The sequence below is a fragment of the Geotrypetes seraphini genome, chromosome 1 (genome assembly GCF_902459505.1).
Source record: "Geotrypetes seraphini chromosome 1, aGeoSer1.1, whole genome shotgun sequence".
Classification (NCBI taxonomy): domain Eukaryota; kingdom Metazoa; phylum Chordata; class Amphibia; order Gymnophiona; family Dermophiidae; genus Geotrypetes; species Geotrypetes seraphini.
In genome coordinates, this window is record NC_047084.1 from 507,458,602 (window position 1) to 507,480,588 (window position 21,987).

The window sequence follows — 21,987 nt, forward strand, 5'->3', positions numbered from 1 at the left end:
TTACAATTTTTGGTTTTAGAGGTGGCTCATTGCAGGAGAGGAGGTGATTCTCAAACTTGGCTTTGGAAGCATGAACAGAGCTGGATCTTTCACTGGCAGACAGTGACTCCTTTGGGACTGAATAAAGAAGTGGAGTGGTGGGCGTTTCTCCACTAGTTGATTGACATCTCTTCTCAAGCATAAATATTGGGTGCTCAGCTGAGCGCTCATGTGACAGGAAAAGAAAATTTAACTGATTTCAAACCAGGTACACTGCCTCCTGCGCCGAGAGTTTGGTATGAATTTGAGTTTTTTACACCCATTTTTACATGTACCATACTTTTCTGTCTTTCTTAGGATAAATAACAATATGCAAGATTGTATGCGGGTTCTCTGAGGAAGCCAGTAAGGCGAAACGCGTCAGGACCCAGCCAAACTAACGCTAGCAGCAATCTTCAGCTAAGTTACTTAACCTTTGAACCATTCATACATTATAAGCAATTTGAAAGTGTGCAAGTTACAAAGTATCACTTATTTTATTCAATGTTTCAAAACAACTTTTCACAGCAGTCATGGTGCAATGATAGATACCACAAGAGTTCTGGTAGGGGTTAATCCCCCACTCTGAGTTCTTACATTCCATCTTGGATTCTGAGCACCGTTGAAAGTGGAAAGTATTTTTTGAACTGGGTCCTCTATCTGTTTATTTGTGATTCCGTTTTTTGGAACTAGGCTTTTTTGACCTAACCCAGTCGTTTATATTGGGCCTATAAAGAACTGTCATTAGATAGAAGTAACTGTGCTTTACTCCATGATGAATTGGTAGAAATGTTTGTTAAATTTGATATACTACATTTCTAAGAATCGGTCAAAGTGGTTTATAGATTAAGATAATTACTAAAATATAAAAATATGAGACACAGTATTTTGTTTTCATGCCTATCCATTTCTCTGTTGTATATTCACAATCCTAGGTTAATTGTTTTATGACTCTTCATTCTATTAGTATAATGTTTCACTCAAGCTTTTTATTTGATACTGTATCTGTTATTATATGTGCCTTGATGCCAATTACTGATGCTATGGTTCTGTGCATTGCTTTGACATAAACCTTTTGCTTAATGGCATGTGTATAGAGATGTTATGGATGAGAAATTCTATTTTATGTAGCAAATTAAACCAGTTTTGGCTTGGGCTCCCCCAGTGGCAGTACATATATTCCACCCATTCCACAACAGTTTGGTGTGTCTCTCCCTTCCCTCATCCTCATGGTCTGACGTCTGTTTCACTTTCCCCCACCCCACACACTGCCCCTGCAGTTCTTCCTTGTCAACTCTCAGGGCAGCTTCGCCTCTTGCCAGCCCCTGACACACTCTCTGAGCAACTTTCTGTCAGACACTGTAGAGAGAAAGTGTCTGAGGTCGGCAAAAGGTGAACCTGCCTTGAGAGCTCATGCAGGAGAACTGCAGAGGCAGCGTTTGGGGTGGGTGAAAGTGAAGAAGTGCCAGATTGCAGTGAGGAGGGATTGTAGAGATACACCGGACCATAGGAGATGAGAGAGGGGAAAAAATGCATGATTCCCTGAGTTGGGGAGGTGTAAAGAAGAGGGCTGGTTACACCCATGAATTAAACCACTGTTTGTATAGAGAGACATTATAGAAAGAATGTTCAGCTTTAGAATGTGGATGTTCCTGTCAGTACCGTATTTTCACACATATAACGCGCGTGTTATACACGATTTTTACAAACCGCGCATAACCTTAGGTCCCTCCTGGGGGCGGGGCCTTGGGCACATGGTCGGGTTGGGCCCATGTGCCTCAGGCCCTGCCCCCAGGAGGGACCTAAGGCTCCCGGGCCTATTCTGATTGGCCCAGGCGCCTTAGGCCCCACCAGTAGGCGGAGCTTTGGGAAGGATGGGCCAATCCGGCCTCATTCCGTTGTTGGCTGCCTGCTGGACAGGCGGGTTTGGCTCCTGTCTGTCCGGCCAACTACACAAAGGTATGGGGAAGGGGGGTAGGGGTGTCGTGGGGGTCGGCCAGGGGGGTCGCGGGTTGGCTGGGGGGGCGGTCGGAGGTTCTTGGGGGGGGCGGTCGTTGGGGGGGGGGGGGGTTTGCGTCGAGGGCAGGAGGGCCTGGGATCCCTTCTGCCCGTAATGTAGTACGGGGTGGGGGTAGGGGGTCGCCGTGTCCAGGAGAGTTTGGGCTCCCTCCTGGCCCGAACAACTAGCGAGGGGAGGGGGGGTCGCCAGGGCCAGGAGGACTTGGGCTCCCTCCTGGCCCGAACAACTAGCGGGGGGGGGGATCGCCAGAGCCAAGAGGGCTTGGGCTCCCTCCTGGCCCGATATTGTCGGGGAGTTGGGGAGTCGGCGGGGCAAGAGGGCTTGGGCTCCCTTTTGCCCCGATCGTGTCGGGGAGTGGGGGGGGCAAGAGGGCTTGAGCTCCCTCTTGCCCCGATCGTGTCGGGGGTGCCGCGGTTGGCTGGGGCAAGAGGGCTTGAGCTCCCTCTTGCCCCGATCGTGTCGGGGAGTCGGCGGGGCAAGAGGGCTTGACGTCGGAGAAAGAGTGGGACCGCCAAGAGGAAGCAGCAGGACACCGGTAGGAGCTTCTACATGATGAGGGGGGGTCGGGAGGCTGTGGGGGTGCGAGCGGTCCTTCAGGGTGGGGGTGCGGGTGTGTGCGAGCGGTCCTTCGGGGTGGGGTTGCGAGCGGTCCTGTGGGGGGGTGAATCGGACGTCGGGGGGCATCAGGCTTTCAGGGTGGGGATAGGACTTTAAGGGGGAGAGGTGAGTCGGGGCGGGCGAAAGGTGAGTCGGGGCGGGCGAAAGGAGAGTCAGGCGGCGACGGGAGAGTCGGGCAGCATGCGCGGTATACAAAATTTTTTTTTACATATATTTTGGTTTCCCGCGCGCTATACCCGTGTGCGCGTTTTACACGGGTGCGCGTTATCTACGTGAAAATACGGTACATCATAAATGTATGTCCATTTTACATGTATTTTTAGAACAGGATACAACCTATGCTGAAAATGTCCAGAATGAACATCTGTTTTACAAATTGAAAGGCCCAAATTATGAATGGAGCAAAACAAGGGGCATGGATGTCTGTAGGCTGCATAGGAGATTCCATATTATAAATGGCCACACAGACTTCCATGTGAAAAAAAAACCATTTGAAAGCCAGAGGTTGTCAGTTCAAATCTCACTGCAGCTTTTTGTAATTTTTGTTTCTTTTTTATAATTTTTTTTAATTGTGAGCTCTCTAGAGACAAACATACTTTCTGTGACTTCTTTCATTTACATTCAGTGCACAACTGCTCAGTTAGAGCACGTTTCTGTAGCCTGGACATGACCAGTACCAGGTCTAAATATGAATATTCATCTTTTTAGACTTGGACATCCCTTCACCTTTTGTGATTGGAGTTGGACATCCATATTTTGGGCCCTCCCTGGTACCATCCTAAACAAGCCCAGACTGTGCCCCCTTTCTATATGGATGTACTGGAGTATTAGACGTACATATCCTGCCTTTGTAAAATTGGGATTTGGACATCCATGTGATATGGACAACTAAATGCCAGCTTTCAGACATCCAGAAAAGGAAGAACCGTTCTAAAATAACCACCATAATAACTTATATCTTTATTCTTAATTTAAGGGCTGGTGGATTAGGATTAAATTTTGTTGGAGCCAATGTGGTAGTGGTATTTGACCCTACCTGGAATCCAGCTAATGATCTTCAAGCCATTGACAGGTATGGTTTTCATATTCAAGATATTCTGGAACATCTTCTTTTTTTTTTTCCATTAATCTTTATTGATTTTAAAATTAAAAACAGTGCCAAACAAATAAAGATCAATAGGTATTACATACAATGCACTATTATCTGTACAAGTAACTTATATATCATTCAAAATTTTCAAATATCTTATATTAAATAATAACACATTTTAACATACTATTTGATTTAAATAATTCCTAAAGTTACCTAAATGTCACCATCAGTATTTATTTATTTCCCTCCCTCCCCCCATGGATGTGTATAGGAAATGAATAAAATAAATATTATCATACCTCCATAAATCCTGGAACATCTTCTGTTACTCTAAGCTAGTGAATCGCAAACTGTGCCGTGGCACACCAGTGTGTCTCCTGAGATTTCAGGTGTCGTCCATGCCGGCTGACTGCCTACAAGGACGTGCATCTTGCAGCAAGAGGGGCGAGGAGGAGATGCAAAAATCCCTACAATCCAAATACTAGGAAGTCAGCCGGCGCAGATGACTCTTCTCCTGGTCAGCGTCTCTCCTCCTCTCCCCACACCTCCCGGATCCCTCCATCGAAGCGGGTACGACCAGATGGGCCTCCGCGCATGCGCAGACATCGACGTGATAACGTCCACACACTTCTGGGTGACTTCTGGCCGGGGCATTGGATTTAGTATGCCATCAGCCAGAAAGTTTGTGAGACATTGCTCTAAGCCATTAATCTATGATTTACTCAAATATCATCTGCTACATTGTGGTACAGTTCTAGAATATATTACAGTGGTTCCAGAATTTTCATTTTCTTTCTCTGAAACAATGAATATTGTTTGTAGCTACTGGAGTACTTGTTAAAATGTAATCTTTTCTATAGATTAATCGACATCTAAATCTGTGGTAGGGTATATGCTAGAAATAATTGAGATAGTTAAGGAGGATATTTAATCTTGTGTTTTTATAGTGGAAAACCAAAAATAATGGCCAATCAGGGATTTTCTTAGACTCCTCCCTAAGGAAGTCCCTGATTGGCTGAGGCATTCCAGGCCTCTCCCAAGGGAGGAGCCTGAGGCTCCTCAGCCAATCAGGGCCTTAGGCCCCTCCCCGTGCATCACATGGTCGCACTTGTCGGAGGAGGAGACCTGGAGCAGGAGGGACTGAGTATCCCTCCTGCTCCCAACTGTTTAAAGGTATGGGGAGGGGGGTGGGCCTGGCCGGGAAGCAGGAGGGTGCATCCCTTGGGTGGCAGGAAGGAGTCGGCATCCTTCCTGACTTTTTTTGGGGGGGTGGGAGAAGTCGGGAGTAGTAGAGATGGCAGGAGGGAGCCCTCCTACCATAATTTTAAAAGTGGCGTCGGACATTGGTGAGGGGGGGCACTTTTTTTGGGGGGGGGTTCAGGAAGGGAGGGGGAATCGGGCTGCTATTTTGCATGTGTAAAACATGCAAAATATCTGCCCAATTAAAAAAAAATTTTTTAAAGCTAGCAGAAGCCCTGATAGCAGTGACAGGAGGCTGCTTCTCCTGTCATTACTGTCAGGTCTCTTCCCCCGACTCAATTGGTTTTGAATCGGAGTTTGCATGCAAATTTGATAGTGAATCAATCGCTTTTTTAAATTAAAATCAGCCAGGAATTTGCCAACAGCGATTGACTCCATTATCTTTAGTGAAACTGGCCCTATGTGTGGATCTACTTTGCACCTTGTTCTAAAATATGTGTGCCTAAATTACATGGAATGCAAATTCTACGGGGGTGTGATTATGGGAGGGGGGACATGGGTAGGTTGGAGAATTCCCCAAAATTAAACATGATGCATTTCCACACCTAACTTCCATCAGTTTGGCATGAGGATTTGCACTAATCTTTGTCGGGTGTAAATGCTTATGCCCACAGTATTCTGTAAAGGTCATTCTGCACAGAGCACCTTTTCCAGAATACTAACCTAGCGTAGATCATCCCGGTGCTTATCTTTGGGTGCCATTTATTGAGTTTAGCACATATGGTTTTTATGTTCCATTTGAATTATACCCTCCAAATGTTTTGGGTCTCCTGCCTCTTAGAATCACCTATTCCTGCCCTGCCCCAAATTCCCTTAGAAGTGTGTTATATACTGGGCGATATCCATTTGCCCTGGCTTTACCTGAATATACTTACCATATTAGTTGTGTCGTGTGCTGCTTGTTGGTCGCTTTATAGTTTGCGTTCATTAAACGTTTTCGGGCAGATACAATAAAGTGTCAAAAATTTGGTGATTTTGGCAGGCTTTTCCAATTTTGTTCTAACTTGCCTATGCCTTGCCTTTGAATTGGTTCAAATCACTGTGACTTTTGCTTGCCTCTGCAATTTTATTTTGCCTAGCCTTTTCGTTGATTCTACACTGCAATTTTATTTCGCCTTGCCTTTGCCTGTGTGCAGAATTTATTAAATCACGTGTGGTGGTATTTGAACTTGTTTGGTGGATAGGTGTTTGAGTTTTTTTGATGATTGTTTGGTGGTATTTGATTATTGGTGCCAGTATGATGAATTCTTATTTTTACTTTTAGAACTGCATGTGTGGTTTTAGCATCTCCAGTCCTTGTATTGCACATCATCCTGAGATTTTCAGTTCCTGTTGATCTTTAATACTTTGGGACAGTGACAGTTTTGGACCAGATTCAGCCAGTGTTTATACTAAGTTAGCATATTTGGCCTTCTTACATCCAGCCACCCCAGTATAACGAAGATGAATGTTCCTAAGAAGAGCAAAACCTGCCACTTTCATGATGAATGGGAAATGGACTATTTCATCATGATGAAAGACAAGTGTTGTTGTCTAATTTGTAACGCCCCAGTATCCTTGCCCAAAAAGGGTTATCTGGTACGTCATTATAAGCTTTTTCATAGCAATAAGTTTGCTGATTTTCCACCCAAAAGTGAAATTCGTAAACTGAAGCTCAAAGAACTTAAATCGAAACTGGCTACTCAGCAACAGTTGATGGTGAAGTCAAGGTCACATTCAGTCAATGCAACCATAGCATCCTTCAAGGTCAGCAACTTGATCGCAAAGAAATGCAAACCTTTCACTGAAGGGGAATTTGTAAAAGATTGTTTTCTTGAAGCAGCTGACAATCTTTTTGAAGGATTTAAAAATAAGAAAGAGATCATAGCTGCTATTCAAGATGTACAGTTGTCAAGAAACACTGTCGTGCGGCGAATAGAAAAGATGTGTGGTGACACAACTGAACAATTGTTGGAGGATGTTTCAAATTGTGTTGTTCACTCCAAGTGGATGAATCTACAGACATAAGAGACATAGCCCAGTTACTAGTCTTTATCCGGATGGTTTTTGAAGACTTTAGTGTTAAAGAAGAACTACTTGGAATGATTTCTTTAAAAAGGAGAACTACCAGTCAGGAAATATTCAGTTATTTCCATTCTTTTGTGACAAAGTGTAATCTTCCATTGCATAGACTTGTTTCCATCTCTACTGATGGAGCAAGAGCAATGACAGGTGAGGTTAAGAGTTTCATAGCCCTCTGTAGACAGCATGACGACTTCCCAGATTTCCTTTCTTACCAATGCATCATTCACCAGCAAGTTTTGGCAAGCAAGAAACTCAATACAAAGACTGTCATGGACATCACTTTCAAAATTGTAAATTCAGTTCATGGAAGATCACTTCAAAGATGCCTTTTCAATCTTACTCTTGATGAAGGGACAGTGGAAATCATTTTGCACACAGATATAAGGTGGCTAAGTAGGCACAAATTTCAGCAAAGATTTCGTGATTTGCTGAATGAAATAAGAAGTATTTTGAAGGAGAGGGGAGATGACCAAGCAGAGTTGGAAGATGAGGAGTGTATATGTGACTTTACAGGCAAACTAAATGATATGAATCTTAAACTACAAGGTAAACTTTTGATCATTTTCCTAATAAGCAGGACCATCTGGGACAATATCCAAATTTTGTTTTTCAGAATGAGAAGTATGTGACATAAATCTGTTCTGTTATCTAGGAATTTGAATATAGATTCTGTGACTTCAAAAAAATCAGAACAGTTGTGGAATACTTGTCATACCCATTCAAAGTAGATGTGGACATTAAAGAAACTGCAGCTGCTATCAGTAAAAATTACTCATTGAACAAGTAATCTCTTGAAAATGAAATATTATCCCTTAAAAATGACATTTTTCTCAAGACCCGTGCTGAGCAAGAATCGTTTTGGAAGCTAGTGCCTAGAGACCAATTTCCCGACTTGAAAAGATGCAGTGAAGCTGTACACTCCTGTTTCAGTTCATCTTATTTGTGTGAATTTGTGTTTTCCCATCTGAAAATGACAAAGAGTACACAACATTCCAACATGACAGATGAACATCTCCAGGATTCCCTGAGACTGGCCCTCATGCAATATTCACCCAACTTCAAAAAGCTGGTAGCTGAAATGCAGGCTCAGATGTCTCACTAATGAGCAAGAGCAAAATATTAAAGATTGTGCAAGATCAGCCTGAATCAATACTCAACCTAAATTTAATACAAATTACTCAATAAAAGTTAAAGAAAGTTATTAAGACAGTTAAAGAAAGTTATTACTCAATAAAACTTTAAGAAAAAATGTATTTTCCATTTCCCCTCGCAGTTCTTACTGGATCTTCGTCGCTTTGTTTTGTTTTTGCTTAATTTGCTTAACAGCTGATCACATCCAAGTAAATGACAGAAGGTTCATTAAAAGGGGGGGGGGGATCCTCCAACTTTATTGGGTTAAAATTTAATTTGAAACTAATTTGAAGCTTAATTTTCATGGTGGGAGATCACCGGCACTTTTGGCCGGAAAAAGTAGATCACGATCTGTTCGAAGTTGGACATGCCTGATATATAGAATAGTAAGCTCACTGGTCAGCCAGTTTTCTCTATCTCCAGCAGACAGATAGATAGTCTTTCTCATACTCTGAATGACCCGCGAGCAGTGGCTCAGTCTAGTTGGCTTGGCTTGGCTCCTGTTTTGGCTCTGCTGATTCAGTTGAGCAAAGAGATTAGGTTTTTGGGATCCATGGTTTCCCTGAAGTTTATTTTCGCTGGCGGCTGGTGTGCTTCTGTCTGGGAAATAGTCAGCTTTGCTGGGGAGGCTTGAGTGATCAATGGTTTGCGGCCATGCTGGTTTTTCTTGCACGGCAGGATTCTTTGCTTCTGAATTTCGGGGCTTCCTGCATTTCTGCTGGGGAACCCTGTATTTTAGTTCCTGAAGCAGCTCGGTTATCTTGGGCAGAAGAGTAAACATGGAGCAGCCCACCAACATGGCTGTTGCGCTATACAACATGAGGTGAACATACAGTGGACCACCAAGATGGTGACTGCTCTATGGAGCAGAGTCCCTATGTTGACATCTGAATTGAAGAATGCTCATTACTGTGAAATGTGGAAGAGCTTGTCTGCAGGGGAAGCTGGATTACTGCTAAGTTCCACTTCTAACTTTTGATTGGCATTCTACAGCAAACATTGGGCATGCCACATGGCAGAGACGTTGCAGTGCTGTAGGAGGGCCAACTCATTCCTGGGTTTTTAGGTTATCTATATTCTGGTTAATGTTTTTACTTCTCTCGGGATCAGATGGTTGTCAAGGAGTCTTCAGTGCTCTGACAATTTGGTGTTCTTTTCATCAAATTTACAAAGTTGCAGCAAAGGTGCAGCATACTGTTCCAGTATCTGAGCATCACTAGCAGACTGCACCACCAGCAATGCAAGCACTACTGCAGCTTTCTGCCATACTGTATCTTAGCAATTAAAACAGGGTGCGCTACGTAGGCCACTTTCATGGCAGCATATGTGATCCTTGTTTCCCTGAAACCTATTCAGATCTGGTGTTCTCCAGACACAGGAGACTGGGTTCCATAGCTCTTCATGTGTGCAATGACATTTTGCATGCACAGCAATTAGAGTGCTATACATGTCGGCCTTTGCATGCACCTTGGCTCGTATGGGATCTTTCAAATGTGGCTCCAGGTGGGTGCATGCCATTGAGGGCTTAACGGCTGCTATGGGGCATTCACACGTACTGTAAGGCATGGAAGGGTCCCCTCCCTGTTCTATCCTTTGCCCATCCAGGAGGCCTCGGTGCTTTCTTCCAGAGGAATTGAGACTTTGGCCTTAATGTCAGGTGCTTTGGTGTTCAAGGTGTTCACTGTGCCTCTTTCTCCTATCCCCAGGGTTTATGTTGTGCTCCAGTTCCTTTTTCTTGCCCTCAGGCTCTCAGAACTGATCTCGGGCATTCTTTAGGCCCTCTTTTCCTAGGGAATGCCTGAATGTTCTTGAGCCTATGCCTTTGCTGCTCCTTTCCAGAGCTGCTGAAGGGGCATTCTGTGATTCCTCCTGGCATATTTAGCATTTTTTGAGGCAGCCTGTCTGGACTGTTACAAGGATTCTGCAATTCTCTAAGAGATCAAGGAGAGAGGTGAGTTGGTCAGAGAGTTTTCAGATGTGTCACAGGAACCTAGTTCCTAGGGTTATACTATTCAAATAAAAGAACAATATGTGTTCAGTTAGGAGGAGATCGAGCCTGGACTCCTGGTCTACTAGCTAAGGAAGGCTAGTATTTGTTTGTCTTGGCCTGGCTCTAAAGTCCCAGGAGCCAGCTTGGGGAGTGTTGTAGGCACTTTGCACTTCCACTCTTGAGCAACTGTCTTCACTTGGTCCTGTCGCCACCCAGGCTCCTGGATCACAGCGACTGATACTGCTCCCAGTGCGTTCCTTCCAACTAAGGAATCCTTCAGGCTCCCTAGGCACCGGCCTAGGGTGAAAATATCAGGTAAATGACCACAGTAAAAGCAGGCAAGGAAAATCACACACACTCAGAAATGTCCAAAATAAAGATATACTTTTATTTCTGACCCTTGGTCAGGCTGCTCTGGTGTTATCAACAAGCTGCAATACTTTCCAACACATTTGTTCAGGAACCAAAATATAAAATGCCTGGCCAAACTGGCTTCACAAACAATAGTCTGGTTCTTATTTCAAAAACCAGAAAGAAAAAACACAAACCAGAATTGTGGCAGGACTTTAGTCTTTGCAACTCAGTCCTCTTCACCAACCTTAAATGGTACAGATAGGTTTAGCATTGCTCTCTTCCTATGAAGAGAAGTTCACAAGATTCTTGTTGCATGAAAAATAAAACTTTTCAAAACCAAAAAGTAAACTGCTCAACTTGGAACTCTTACACAGTCTGTCTGCAGCTATGGAACTCAAACAAATGGAGCTTCCCCATGGCTGACGTTCCCGGCAGTAGCTTATCTATAGATAATTAGCCTCCAACTGTGTGGAGAGGAGAGAAAGCAGAAATGCTCCGTAGTTTACAAATGTTTAAGCAGTTCAAGGCAACAAACTATGTGAAAGAATTCTTCAGAACCTAGCTCTGGAAAGTTTAGACAGTTCTGAGCACAAAACAAACTTAGTCCCAAAACTTTCAGGACACAGGTAAAAATAAAAAATAGCAAAACACTTCCAACCTTTTAGCTTGTGTCCATTGCTTCCAGTCTCTCACGAGGAATACTTGGCACACCAATGAACATCGGTTCCCAGCTTTCCAGCTGCCTCTCACTGGTGGGATCAGACACCTCTGAAATGTCCATCATCTCAGTCTCTTCCTTGCTCATCAGCATTCAGCTGGAGAGAGAAGCTGTGCTGCCTCAGGCTCACGTTCCCAGCCTCGCTGCTCCTCACCCCCTGGTCTCAGCTGCCTCATTTTAACAGTCCCAAACCACCCCTCCCTACTCTGAAGAAGGGGAAGGGAGAAAGCTCCCTCTGCAGCTGTGTCTGCTCACATGACAGCTTCCTGCTAGTTCTCTATCCTTCTGGAAGATGTAGTTTCCTGGCTCCTGAGGTTTTATGTGATCTAACAACAGGCTTGGAAGAGTGACCTGCAGCTGGCCTGAACTCTCCCTGGTCATCACTGTCTGTCTCCTCAATCTCGGTGCAAGGGAGGTCAGCGCTATCATACTCAGCAGAGCCAACCTGGTCAGCTCTCCTGCATAGGGGCTTACTACTCTTCCTAGTTAATCCTGTGACGAAGCTAGGAGGAGAGCTAGATTTGCCACAGTCCGCATATAGGTCAATATGATGCTTTCATCCCCTCAATTGGGGTGGACTGTTGGCTCCTATTGAGGTTCCCTTTCCTTGGTGCTTGTTCAGAATTCTGTGTGCCTCATCTCATTTGGTGCAGCATAGCCTGTTTTTCTGGAGGGCGAGCACAATATCTCTTAGCTGGCTCCCACCACATCTTGTGTGGTGGCTTGTTGTTTCTCTGGCAGTTTGTCTTGGCTCCTTCACAGGAAGTAGAACAACCTTTATTTAGCAGTTGACTGGTTCCTAGGTCTATAGCTCTGGCATAGAGCGTGCCTCTGCCTAGCTCTGCCATGTGGCCCTATCTTGGAGATTAGAGCTGTGCTCTCTCTGGATGTTTCCACTGGCACCATCTCAAGATAGGAAGCACAGTTCCTCCTGGCTCTTCTGTTTGTTTCCACCTCTGAGGGTGAGGGCCATTTCTTTGATGAACTAGCATGGCTATTTCATTGACGTTGGGGAGTGGCTTCTCTTGGCTGTTCCGTATGGCTCCACTGCAGGTTATTCAATGTGCTGCCACCTATGCACCAGGTGCCTGGCACTTCATGCCTGTTGTAAGCTCTATCTCTGCATGTAGTACATAGAGCCCTGCCTCTGTGGCACAGCTCTATCTTTGGCGACAGAGCATAATGCCTTTTACCAGCTCGGTACGGACCTGTTGATGGTGGTAGGTATAGCACCTTCTGCCTGTTCAGCTCAGTTTAATCTTTGGATAGGTTCCATCTTTAGTTGTGGAACTTAGCACCTCCTGCCTGTTCGGTTCAGCTCATCTATGGATCAACTCTCTTTTTGGATGTGGAGCATGGCACCTTCTGTGGATTAGCTTCATTTTGGGGTGTAGAGTGGGACATCTGCCTGTTCAGCACAGCTCTATCTATGGTTCAGTTCCATCTCTGGATGTAGAGCGTGGCACCTACTGCCTGTTTGGCACAGCTCCATCTCTAGATGTAGAATGCACCTACAGCTGTCTGTTTGGCATGTCTACATCGCTGGATACAGCTTCGGCTGCCTGTTGAAAGGGATGCTGGGAAACAGCGATTACAGTATGATCCGCTTCGATCTTGATGCAGGGGAGAAACGTGTCCAAAACAACAGCCATGGCACTGAACTTCCGACAAGGGAATTACGAAGGGATGAGACTCATGGTAGGGAAGAAGATTAAGAAGAGGATAAGCACTGTAAAAACGCTAGAGCAAGCTTGGACCCTTTTTAAGGACACAGTCACGAGGCGCAAAATCTATATATACCGCGTATCAACAAGGGATCCAAGAGGAAAAAGAGCAAAGAACCGGCGTGGTCCACTGTAGAGGTTAAAGAAGCGATCAAAGACAAGAAAACTTTGTTCAAGGAATGGAAAAGGTCAAAAACGAACGAAAATTGGAACAAGCACAAACAACATCAACGCAGGTGCCATAAGGCGGTAAAAGGGGCCAAAAGGGACTACGAGGAAAAAATAGCCAAGGAGGCAAAGAACTTCAAGCTGTTCTTTCGATATATTAAGGGGAAACAACCTGCAAAAGAAGCGATGGGACCGTTGGATGACCATGGAATAAAGGGAGCACTAAAGGAGGACAAAGTAATCGCTGACAAACTGAACACATTTTTTGCGTCTGTAGTTACCGAAGAAGATTTACACAGCATACCGGAACTCATCAGGCTATATGCTGGAAACAAAGACAGAAAGCTGATAGGATTGACAGTCAGTCTAGAGGAAGTATGTAGACAGATTGATAGGCTTAAGAGAGATAAATCCCCGGGACCAGATGGCATCCATCCGAGGGTCATCAAGGAACTGAAAGGGACTATAGCTGAACTGCTTCAACTAATAGCCAATCTGTCGATCAAATCGGGAAAGATTCCGGAAGACTGGAAGGTGGTGAATGTTACGCTGATCTTCAAGAAAGGTTCGAGGGGAGATCTAGGAAACTATAGACCGGTGAGTCTGACTTCGGTATCAGGAAAGATGGTAGAGTCACTGATAAAGGACCGCATCATTGAACACCTTGACGGACACGGGCTGATGAGGACCAGTCAGCACAGTTTTAGCAAAGGCAGATCATGTTTGAAGAACTTGCTGCACTTCTTTGAGGGAGTAAACAGACAGATAGACAGGTAGACATTGTGTACCTGGATTTTCAGAAGGCGTTTAACAAGGTTCCTCATGAACGACTACTTCGGAAAATTGCGAGCCATGGAATCGAGGTGAAATACTCATGTGGATTAAAAACTGGCTGGAGCATAGGAAACAGCGAGTGGAGGTAAATGGATAATACTCAGACTGGAAGAACGTCACTAGTGGGGTGCCACAGGGCTCGGTGCTTGTACCCGTGCTCTTCAACATCTTTATAAATGATCTGGACATTGGTACGATGAGTGAGGTGATTAAATTTGCGGATGAAACAAAGTTATTTACAGTAGTGAAGACGCAGGGAGATTTCGAAGATCTGCAACGTGACATAATCAGGCTCGAGGAATGGGCATCAACATGGCAGATGAGGTTCAACGTGGATAAGTGTAAAGTGATGCATGTAGGTAACAAAAATCTCATGTACGAATACAGGATGTCCGAGGCGGTACTTGGAGAGACCTCCCAGGAAAGAGACTTGGGAGTTCTGATTGACAAGTCGATGAAGCCATCCGTGCAATGTGTGGCGGTGGCGAAAAGGGCAAACAGAATGTTAGGAATGATAAAGAAGGGGATCACAAACAGATCAAAGAGGGTTATCATGCCGCTGTACCAGGCCATGGTGCACCCTCACCTGGAGTACTGCGTCCAGCACTGGTCGCCGTACATGAAAAAGGACACAGCACTACTTGAAAGGGTCCAGAGAAGAGCAACTAAGATGGTTAAGGGGCTGGAGGAGTTGCCATACAGTGAAAGATTAGAAAAACTGGGCCTCTTCTCCCTCGAACAGAGGAGATTGAGAGGGGACATGATCGAAACATTCAAGGTACTGAAGGGAATAGACTTAGTAGATAAGGGCAGGTTGTTCACCCTCTCCAAGTTAGGGAGAACGAGAGGCACCCTCTAAAATTGAAAGGGGATAGATTCCTTATGAACATAAGGAAGTTCTTCTTCACCCAGAGAGTGGTAGAAAACTGGAACGCTCTGCCGGAGTCTGTCATAGGGGAAAACACCCTCCAGGGATTCAAGACAAAGTTAGACAAGTTCCTTTTGAACCAGAACGTACGCAGGTAGGGCTAGTCTCAGTTAGGGCATTGGTCTTTAACCAGAGGGCTTGTGCGGACTGCTGGGCACGATGGACCCCCGATCTGACCCAGCAGCGGCAATTCTTATGTTGGCACTGCTCCATCTCTGGATGTCAAGCACGGATCTCGCTGCCCATTTGCACTGTTCCATCTCCAGAGGTAGAGTGCGGCTCCAGCTGCCTGTTTAGAGGTAGACTGTGGCTCCATCTCTGGATGTCGAGCATGTCTCTATTACTTGTTGTGGAGCATGTGTATCTTAGCTGTGTGGCCTAATTGATAAGGTGTCTGACTTCAGATCAGAAGATTAAGGGTTCAAGTTCCTTCATAGTCAGTAATTTGGGGGAAGCCACTGCTTTGCCCTGGATCGGTAACATGGAATATTGCTACTTCTTGGGTTTTGGCCAGGTACTAGTGACCTGGATTGGCCACCATGAAAACGGACTGTTTGCCGTGCACTGCTACATTGTTATAGGTCTTGCCACTGATGTTTGCCATGTGCTTCTTCATTGATATAGGTCCTGTGCTGATCTATCACTTGAATCTTTAGAGCGCAGCTCGGTCACTGGCTGTCGAGTGCTGCCCTGTTTCAGGCTGCTCTACATAGATCCTTTCCTGGCAGTGAGCACATCCCCTTGTCTGGTTTTGGCCTTCTCTCAGGTGTGCTTTCTTAGCTGGCTGTTGGGCAAGATGCTTTCTTTGGCTGTCAAATGTGTATCCTTGGCACAGCTCCATCCCTAGGAGGCCATGCGTATCTTCTCTGATGTCCACCTAGGTTTTGATCTCTACTCATCCTTTCCATCACAAAGTGCACTCCCTTGTCTCCTCTGGGTGTTCTGGCGGCTGGGGTTCAGTTTGTTGGACACCAAACTTTGGCAGGCTTGTCCTCGTGGTTTAATTCTTTGCATTGAGTAGAGCAACTCTTGCTCTTTGGTGGACCAGTCCTCATAGTTTAGTTCTTTTTCACAGAGTAGAACAGCTCTCACTCCTTGGGAAGACCAGTGCACCGTGTCTAGTCTTTTCTTCGATAGGGCAGATGGTTCTGTCTGTATAGGGCTCCTTCAGTTGGGCGGTCCTTGGGTTGTTTCTTGGAGATGGCGATTCTACTTTGACCCTTCCTTCAATTTCTTCGAGGTGGCAGACCACTTGGCTTGGTATCTCCTTTTTTTTTCCTCTACGTTCTGTTCACTATCCCGCCCTACTGAGGACTGCTATGCTACATCCCACTTGTCTCTGGATTCATCTGCTGCTGATGACAAGGAAGGAAAAATTATGTTCTTACCTGATTATTTTTTTCTTTAGTCACAGCAGATGAATCCAGGGACCTACCCTTTATGTTCCTTTCCACCTTTCCTCCATAGGGATTGGCTCTGTGGGCAGCCTGTATATGGATTCAGCAACTGTGAGGAGGGAGTTATTTGCCGACTGGCTTTTCATGTTGATCCTGCTGCTTTGAAATGAGGAATACTGGCTGACCAGTGAGCCAGTGAGCCTACCATTCTACAGTATATATGACAGAGCTCAGTTTTGGTGTTCTGCCTGCTAGTGGATGGTCATAACTCACTTGTCTCTGGTTTCATCTGCTTTGACTAAAGGAAAGAAAATCATCAGGTAAGAACATAATTTTTCCATACATTGTATGGCACACTTCAATTTATCAACTTTTACCAGCTATTGACCTCTCATAAGTGGGCATGCCTAAATTCTGATGCACCAACATGTCTTTGAGCTAGTATTCTGTAATAGCTAGCTCATAATGCACATATACCTGCTCCAGAGGGAGCCATGTCCTGTGGACTTTTGGCATGTCATATGTTCATCTTGGCCCCAATTTATATAATTGCCAGTATCACTGAAGTGTTGAGCAGGCCCAAGTTATTAGCCTTTTATATGTAGTAGCGCTGTATTAATCTTTAAATTGGACATATTGCCTTTCATGTCAGAACTATTGAACTTGAAGTGTTCTATTTTTAGAGCCTATAGAATTGGCCAGAGCAGAGATGTGAAGGTACTTAGACTGATATCATTGGGAACTATAGAGGAGATCATATATTTACGTCAAGTTTACAAACAGGTAAGTTTATTCTCTGTCCAGAAGTATGAAGTTGTCTGGATTGATGCGCATATTTCTGGAAATTTTTACGGTGTGAATGAAAATCAGATTGTGATTCCACAGAGGATGAATGCGGATATGTTTTATGTTTATGGTATTAGTTTGTAGATGTGATTTCTTGATTGCTTGTGTGTCTGTTTTATTATATTTTTACAAAATTATGCATGTAAATTATATAAACAGTTTAGTTTTAAATGGTGTAGAAATCTGTAAAATAAATAAATAATGAATTTACTTTACCGCTTTTCTGTAGGTCAAAGCAGTATACATACTAAAAACATTTTTAAAAGTAGGAAAAGAACTCCATAAAATCCAAAAAGTAAAGTCACAATCACACTATTAAAAGGAACATAGCAACTTATGTTCTAAGTCAGGGGTGCCCACACTTTTTTGGCTTGCAAGCTACTTTTAAAATAACCAAGTCAAAATGATCTACCACCAATAAAATTTAAAAAAACACAAAGCACACTGTACACAGAGAAAATGTTAATTGTAATTTATATTTGGGGTTTTTTTTCCAAAGAGGTCAAATAAAATATGCAATGTCACCTCAGTAACAACTATACAAAAATAGACAAATATACCCCCACTCCTTTTACTAAACCACGATAGCGGTTTTTAGCACTGCTCCCGACGCTCATAGGTTCCCTGCACTAAAAACCGCTATTCCAGTTTAGTAAAAGGGGGCCATAGTGCGATTGGCTGGCCCGGAGCTTCCTCTTCGATGTCAGAATTGACGTCGGGGAGCGGGGGAGGCTTGTGGGCCTGGCGCGGGTCTAGCTTTTGTGGCGTCAGAGAAGCAGGGAGAATGCAAAGGCAACGTGATCCACAGGTCTTGCGATCTACAGGTCTATCACGATCAACCTTTTGGGCACCCCTGTTCTAAGAACTCAAGGAGCCCACCAAATCTAGCCCATGATCTTCTAAGGGTAGACAAATTCAAAATAATGAGTTTTGGGGGCCATGTGACACTGGTTTCTTTTTTATTTAAGACGGCATGACGCCCTCACGGTTTTCCTTTCGGTTTTACCGGATTGTTTGCTGAACTGCAAACACCACTGAGCCCTGACTGCCGTAAGTTTTTAATTCCCCACCTTCTTTTATACATTACATTGTCCTCTCCATTTTATCTAAACTTTTTTTGTTCTAGAATTTTTGATCGCCAATTTGAGGTATGCACATTTTCAAGCCCTTCGCTAGCCTAGCTTTCACATAACACATTTAACAGCTGTCTTCTGGTGTGGGGAGCACTTCAAACTGTGCAGGGTAGTTCTTTCTCTTGAGAGTTTATATGCATTGCTTGACTGTTTACTATAAATAAGTTTACGTCATTTCTGTTTGTGTCACTGTGTCATTGTGCATCACTGTTCCTCTGGGCTATATCTATACCATCTTGCATATTTAAACTGCATTCTTAGGTCTTTCATTTGTTTTTAATCTGCATGTATATGTTCCTGTCTCTACTGGTCTGATGGCTATGATTTAGACTTATTTTCGCTGAGGCTTTTAATTCCATTGCTTTTATGGTGGTTCAAGTATAACACTTTTGGTGTTTTTAAGTACAATATTTTTTTGTCCTTTTGTTTTTTGCTTATGATGGTCACATTTCTCTTGATTTTTGTCAAAGTTTTACTTTTTTTTTTTTAAATGTCTTTATTAGCAATTGCAAAGGGAACATTCAACCAGGAGTGAAGAGAGCATAGAAAACATAACAATAAGAGAAACAACAATTGAAAACTATGACATCAAAGAGTTCATAGTACCAAAACCTTGTGGCTGGATGCCCAACACAATTGACATTTTGTTTTTTAATGTACAAAAAAAAAACCCCAAGCAAACACACACGAGCCCCAAACACCCGGCCTCAAGCCGCAACAATCATACAACAAACATCCCACAAGCATACCCCCAAACAACCGACACACCCAAACACACACGAACACCCACACCCACACGTGGAGCCACCCAGGGAAGTAGCAAAGAGAGAGAGGCCTCCATCCCAAGAAAAATCAAGTTATTATTATTACAGCATAATGTTTTATAATCAAAATGTCATAATGCCTCTTTTGGTTTGTAGTATAAGTACACAAAACTGGTGTTTTTATCCTTTGAGTATAAACTTCTTTCAATGCAATACGTTGCCACCATCATCTATGCACAATGTTTTATACTCTTTGCAGTTTGCATACATATATGGTTTTTCTTCTCTTTTTCAACGCATAAATTTTATTATGTTTCTTCACGTAATCTGTCATAAATTGCAATGCTGGTTTTAGTGCATCTGTTGATGCTTTTTTAAATGCATTCTTCTTATATGTGAAATCCTTATCGTCACATTTACATTTTGTCATATACCCCCCTCTTTTACTAAAGCACGCTAGCCAATTTAGCACGCGCTAAATGCTAATGCGTCTAAATCAGCTAGCGCACCTTAGTAAAAGGACCCCTTTGTTTTATATATTTTTTAATTTTCCAATCTTTTAATGCTGATTATTGTATTTTTTTGTTCTTTCATTTGATAGTATGTTTATGTATATTTTACATATTTCTACTGTCCCCTAATGAAGGCATTTTTTGATGCCGAAACTCGGATCCTCCTTGTTGGGACATTTTATTAATAAAGGTCACACACAGATTGTTTAAGAGATCTCCCTTGCCTAACTTGTTTCTTTGTTTGTTGCTATTCCAATATTAATGACCTTATTTGCATGGTCAGATCGGAGAATGAGCGATCGTGCAGAAAACCACGCGATGAGCCATTTCTGCATCAGTTCGGTAAAGGCGGTCGTCGCTAAACCAGTCAAAATGGGTTTAGTGACAATCATTAGACGATCTCTGACTTTAGTGCATCTGACCCTCTGTCCCCAAGACCACTCTCTGCCAATAAATTTTTAAAGGCTTTACTCTCACCTGCATAATCCTTACTTAGCCAGCAAGATTGCTTTGCATATTCACCTCTTAATCCTGATCAATTAAAGTTGTAGAGTTTCTTAGTTTTTTGCAAAACTCAAATAAAAATTTCTTGAACTAAAAAAAAAAGATGAAGGGCCTAAATGTATACTCCTAAATTAGCCTTCTAAATCTATGGCCTATTTTCAGCCAGATTTAGGAGCATAATTTTTTCAGCTGAAAATTTCTTAATTTAGGAGCATAAAAGTTATGCTTTTAAATTTAGGCCTGTCATTCATTTGCCTAGATTTATGAAGCTAATTTGAGCCTAGTACCAAAAATCAGTGCTAAGCTCCTAACTTCTTTTCCCTACCTTAAATCTATCCCTGTTGCCACCTACTTTTTATGCTCATACATTTAAAAGTTTAGTGAAATTTTGAGTAACTATTTATGCACTCAGCCCTGGTATATTTTCAGAGGCCAATTTATGAGCACAACTCTCAAAGTTAGGATCATAAAATGCTTTGAATATCAAACCCAAAGGTTTTTATAGAGGTTCATTGGCCACGTAAGTAAGATTGTAACTGAAAATTCATTTTAACCTCAATATAAAATGGATAACTACACCCCTGCATTCCAAGCCAGACATGAGATGTCATGTTTATCTGTCCAAATTAGATTGTAAGCTCTTCAGAGCAGCGACCATCTATTGAATGTTAAATGTACAGTGCTGCATATGCCTTTCAGCACTATAGAAATGATAGATCCCACGAGGACTACTACTATCATCTCCATCTCCGTCCCGTCCCCGCAAATTCTGTTCCTTTCTCTGCCCCATCCCTGCAAGCTCTCTTTTCATCTGCACAAGCCTCAAACACATGATTTTAAAGTGTTCAAGGCTTATGCAGATAGGGACAGCTCAGCGTGCAGTAATGTTCCAACATTTTTTAGGAAAGATATATGTCAAGTAAATAGATCAAGTATAGTATTTGGCTAGATGTACCCTCAAATCTAATTTCCATATCTTGTATTGTAGCATTGTCATTGAAAATTTGTTCAAAAATGTGAACTGACTTTGCTGTTACAATAGTAACCTATCTATGGTGTGATCAAGATTTTTTCAGGTAACTCAGAGGCATGAAACTCTACAAGGAAGGGATATACCCTCCCAAGAATGGAACAGAGTTCACTTTCCAATCATTGTAACTGTTTCAATAAAGATCACACTTCAAGCTAAAATACAGATAAATAAAGAATGTATCACAATTTTTCAATGCTTCAATATGTCATGGCTTTCTTTTCTTCATGAATAGTATTAAGATAACATCACTGAAACTCGGTAAGTTATAAAATAATAACTTAACTTTATGAAGGGTTTGGGGTCCCAACGTGGCAATTTCTGACTTTTCCTAGTGTTTACTAGTATTACCCCCATGATATCAGATTGAAAAATTGTTGGCATTATGTTTTGGAGAAGAGTCATTCTCTGACTTATCTTTTATTTATGTCTTTTCTTTATTGTTACTTATTCATCATAAATTTTATTTATGTTTCATTCATTGCTATTTGTATTTTTATTTGTAGTATATCTTAGATATGTTTTTATGAATAGTATCTAATTTATCATTGTTTATCACATGGAATGCAGATCACCTTAAGCTCTTGCTTAGACAGTCAATAGGTATGAATAAATTTACCAGTTAATGGCAGGCAGAAATAAGAGATCCTTCCTCCAAACTGATTGTATTTTGGTTCTTTTGGTCTAGCAGTAAAATAATAAGATTTTCTTTTTACAACATCTAGCCATTTCTTATAGAAGCATTGCTCAATTAATTGCACCAATGCTTTTCATGACATTTTCATTTTGACTCCTAAATCTTAAGCATTCTCTCTTAGAAAGTTGAATGTTTCTACTGGCCAGCACTTAGATGAAAAAACAAATCAAAACTATTTGTGGGA

The 21,987-nt window shown here is 42.9% G+C and overlaps 1 protein-coding gene across 8 annotated transcripts in view; it reads left to right on the top strand.

Annotated features, from left to right (window-relative positions):
- The window catches only part of ERCC6L2 (ERCC excision repair 6 like 2), a 257,095-nt gene that overhangs the window by 156,709 nt on the left and 78,399 nt on the right, over positions 1 to 21,987 (top strand). For 6 of the 8 annotated variants that reach the window (XM_033928177.1, XM_033928167.1, XM_033928187.1 and 3 more), the window contains 2 exons: positions 3,633 to 3,728; positions 17,001 to 17,100. In XM_033928177.1, coding sequence (XP_033784068.1) covers positions 3,633 to 3,728; positions 17,001 to 17,100 — 196 coding nt within the window. Of the gene's footprint in view, positions 1 to 3,632; positions 3,729 to 17,000; positions 17,101 to 18,129; positions 18,214 to 21,987 lie in introns of those variants that run through there. The other 2 variants (XR_004537579.1, XM_033928216.1) reach the window with 2 other exon arrangements.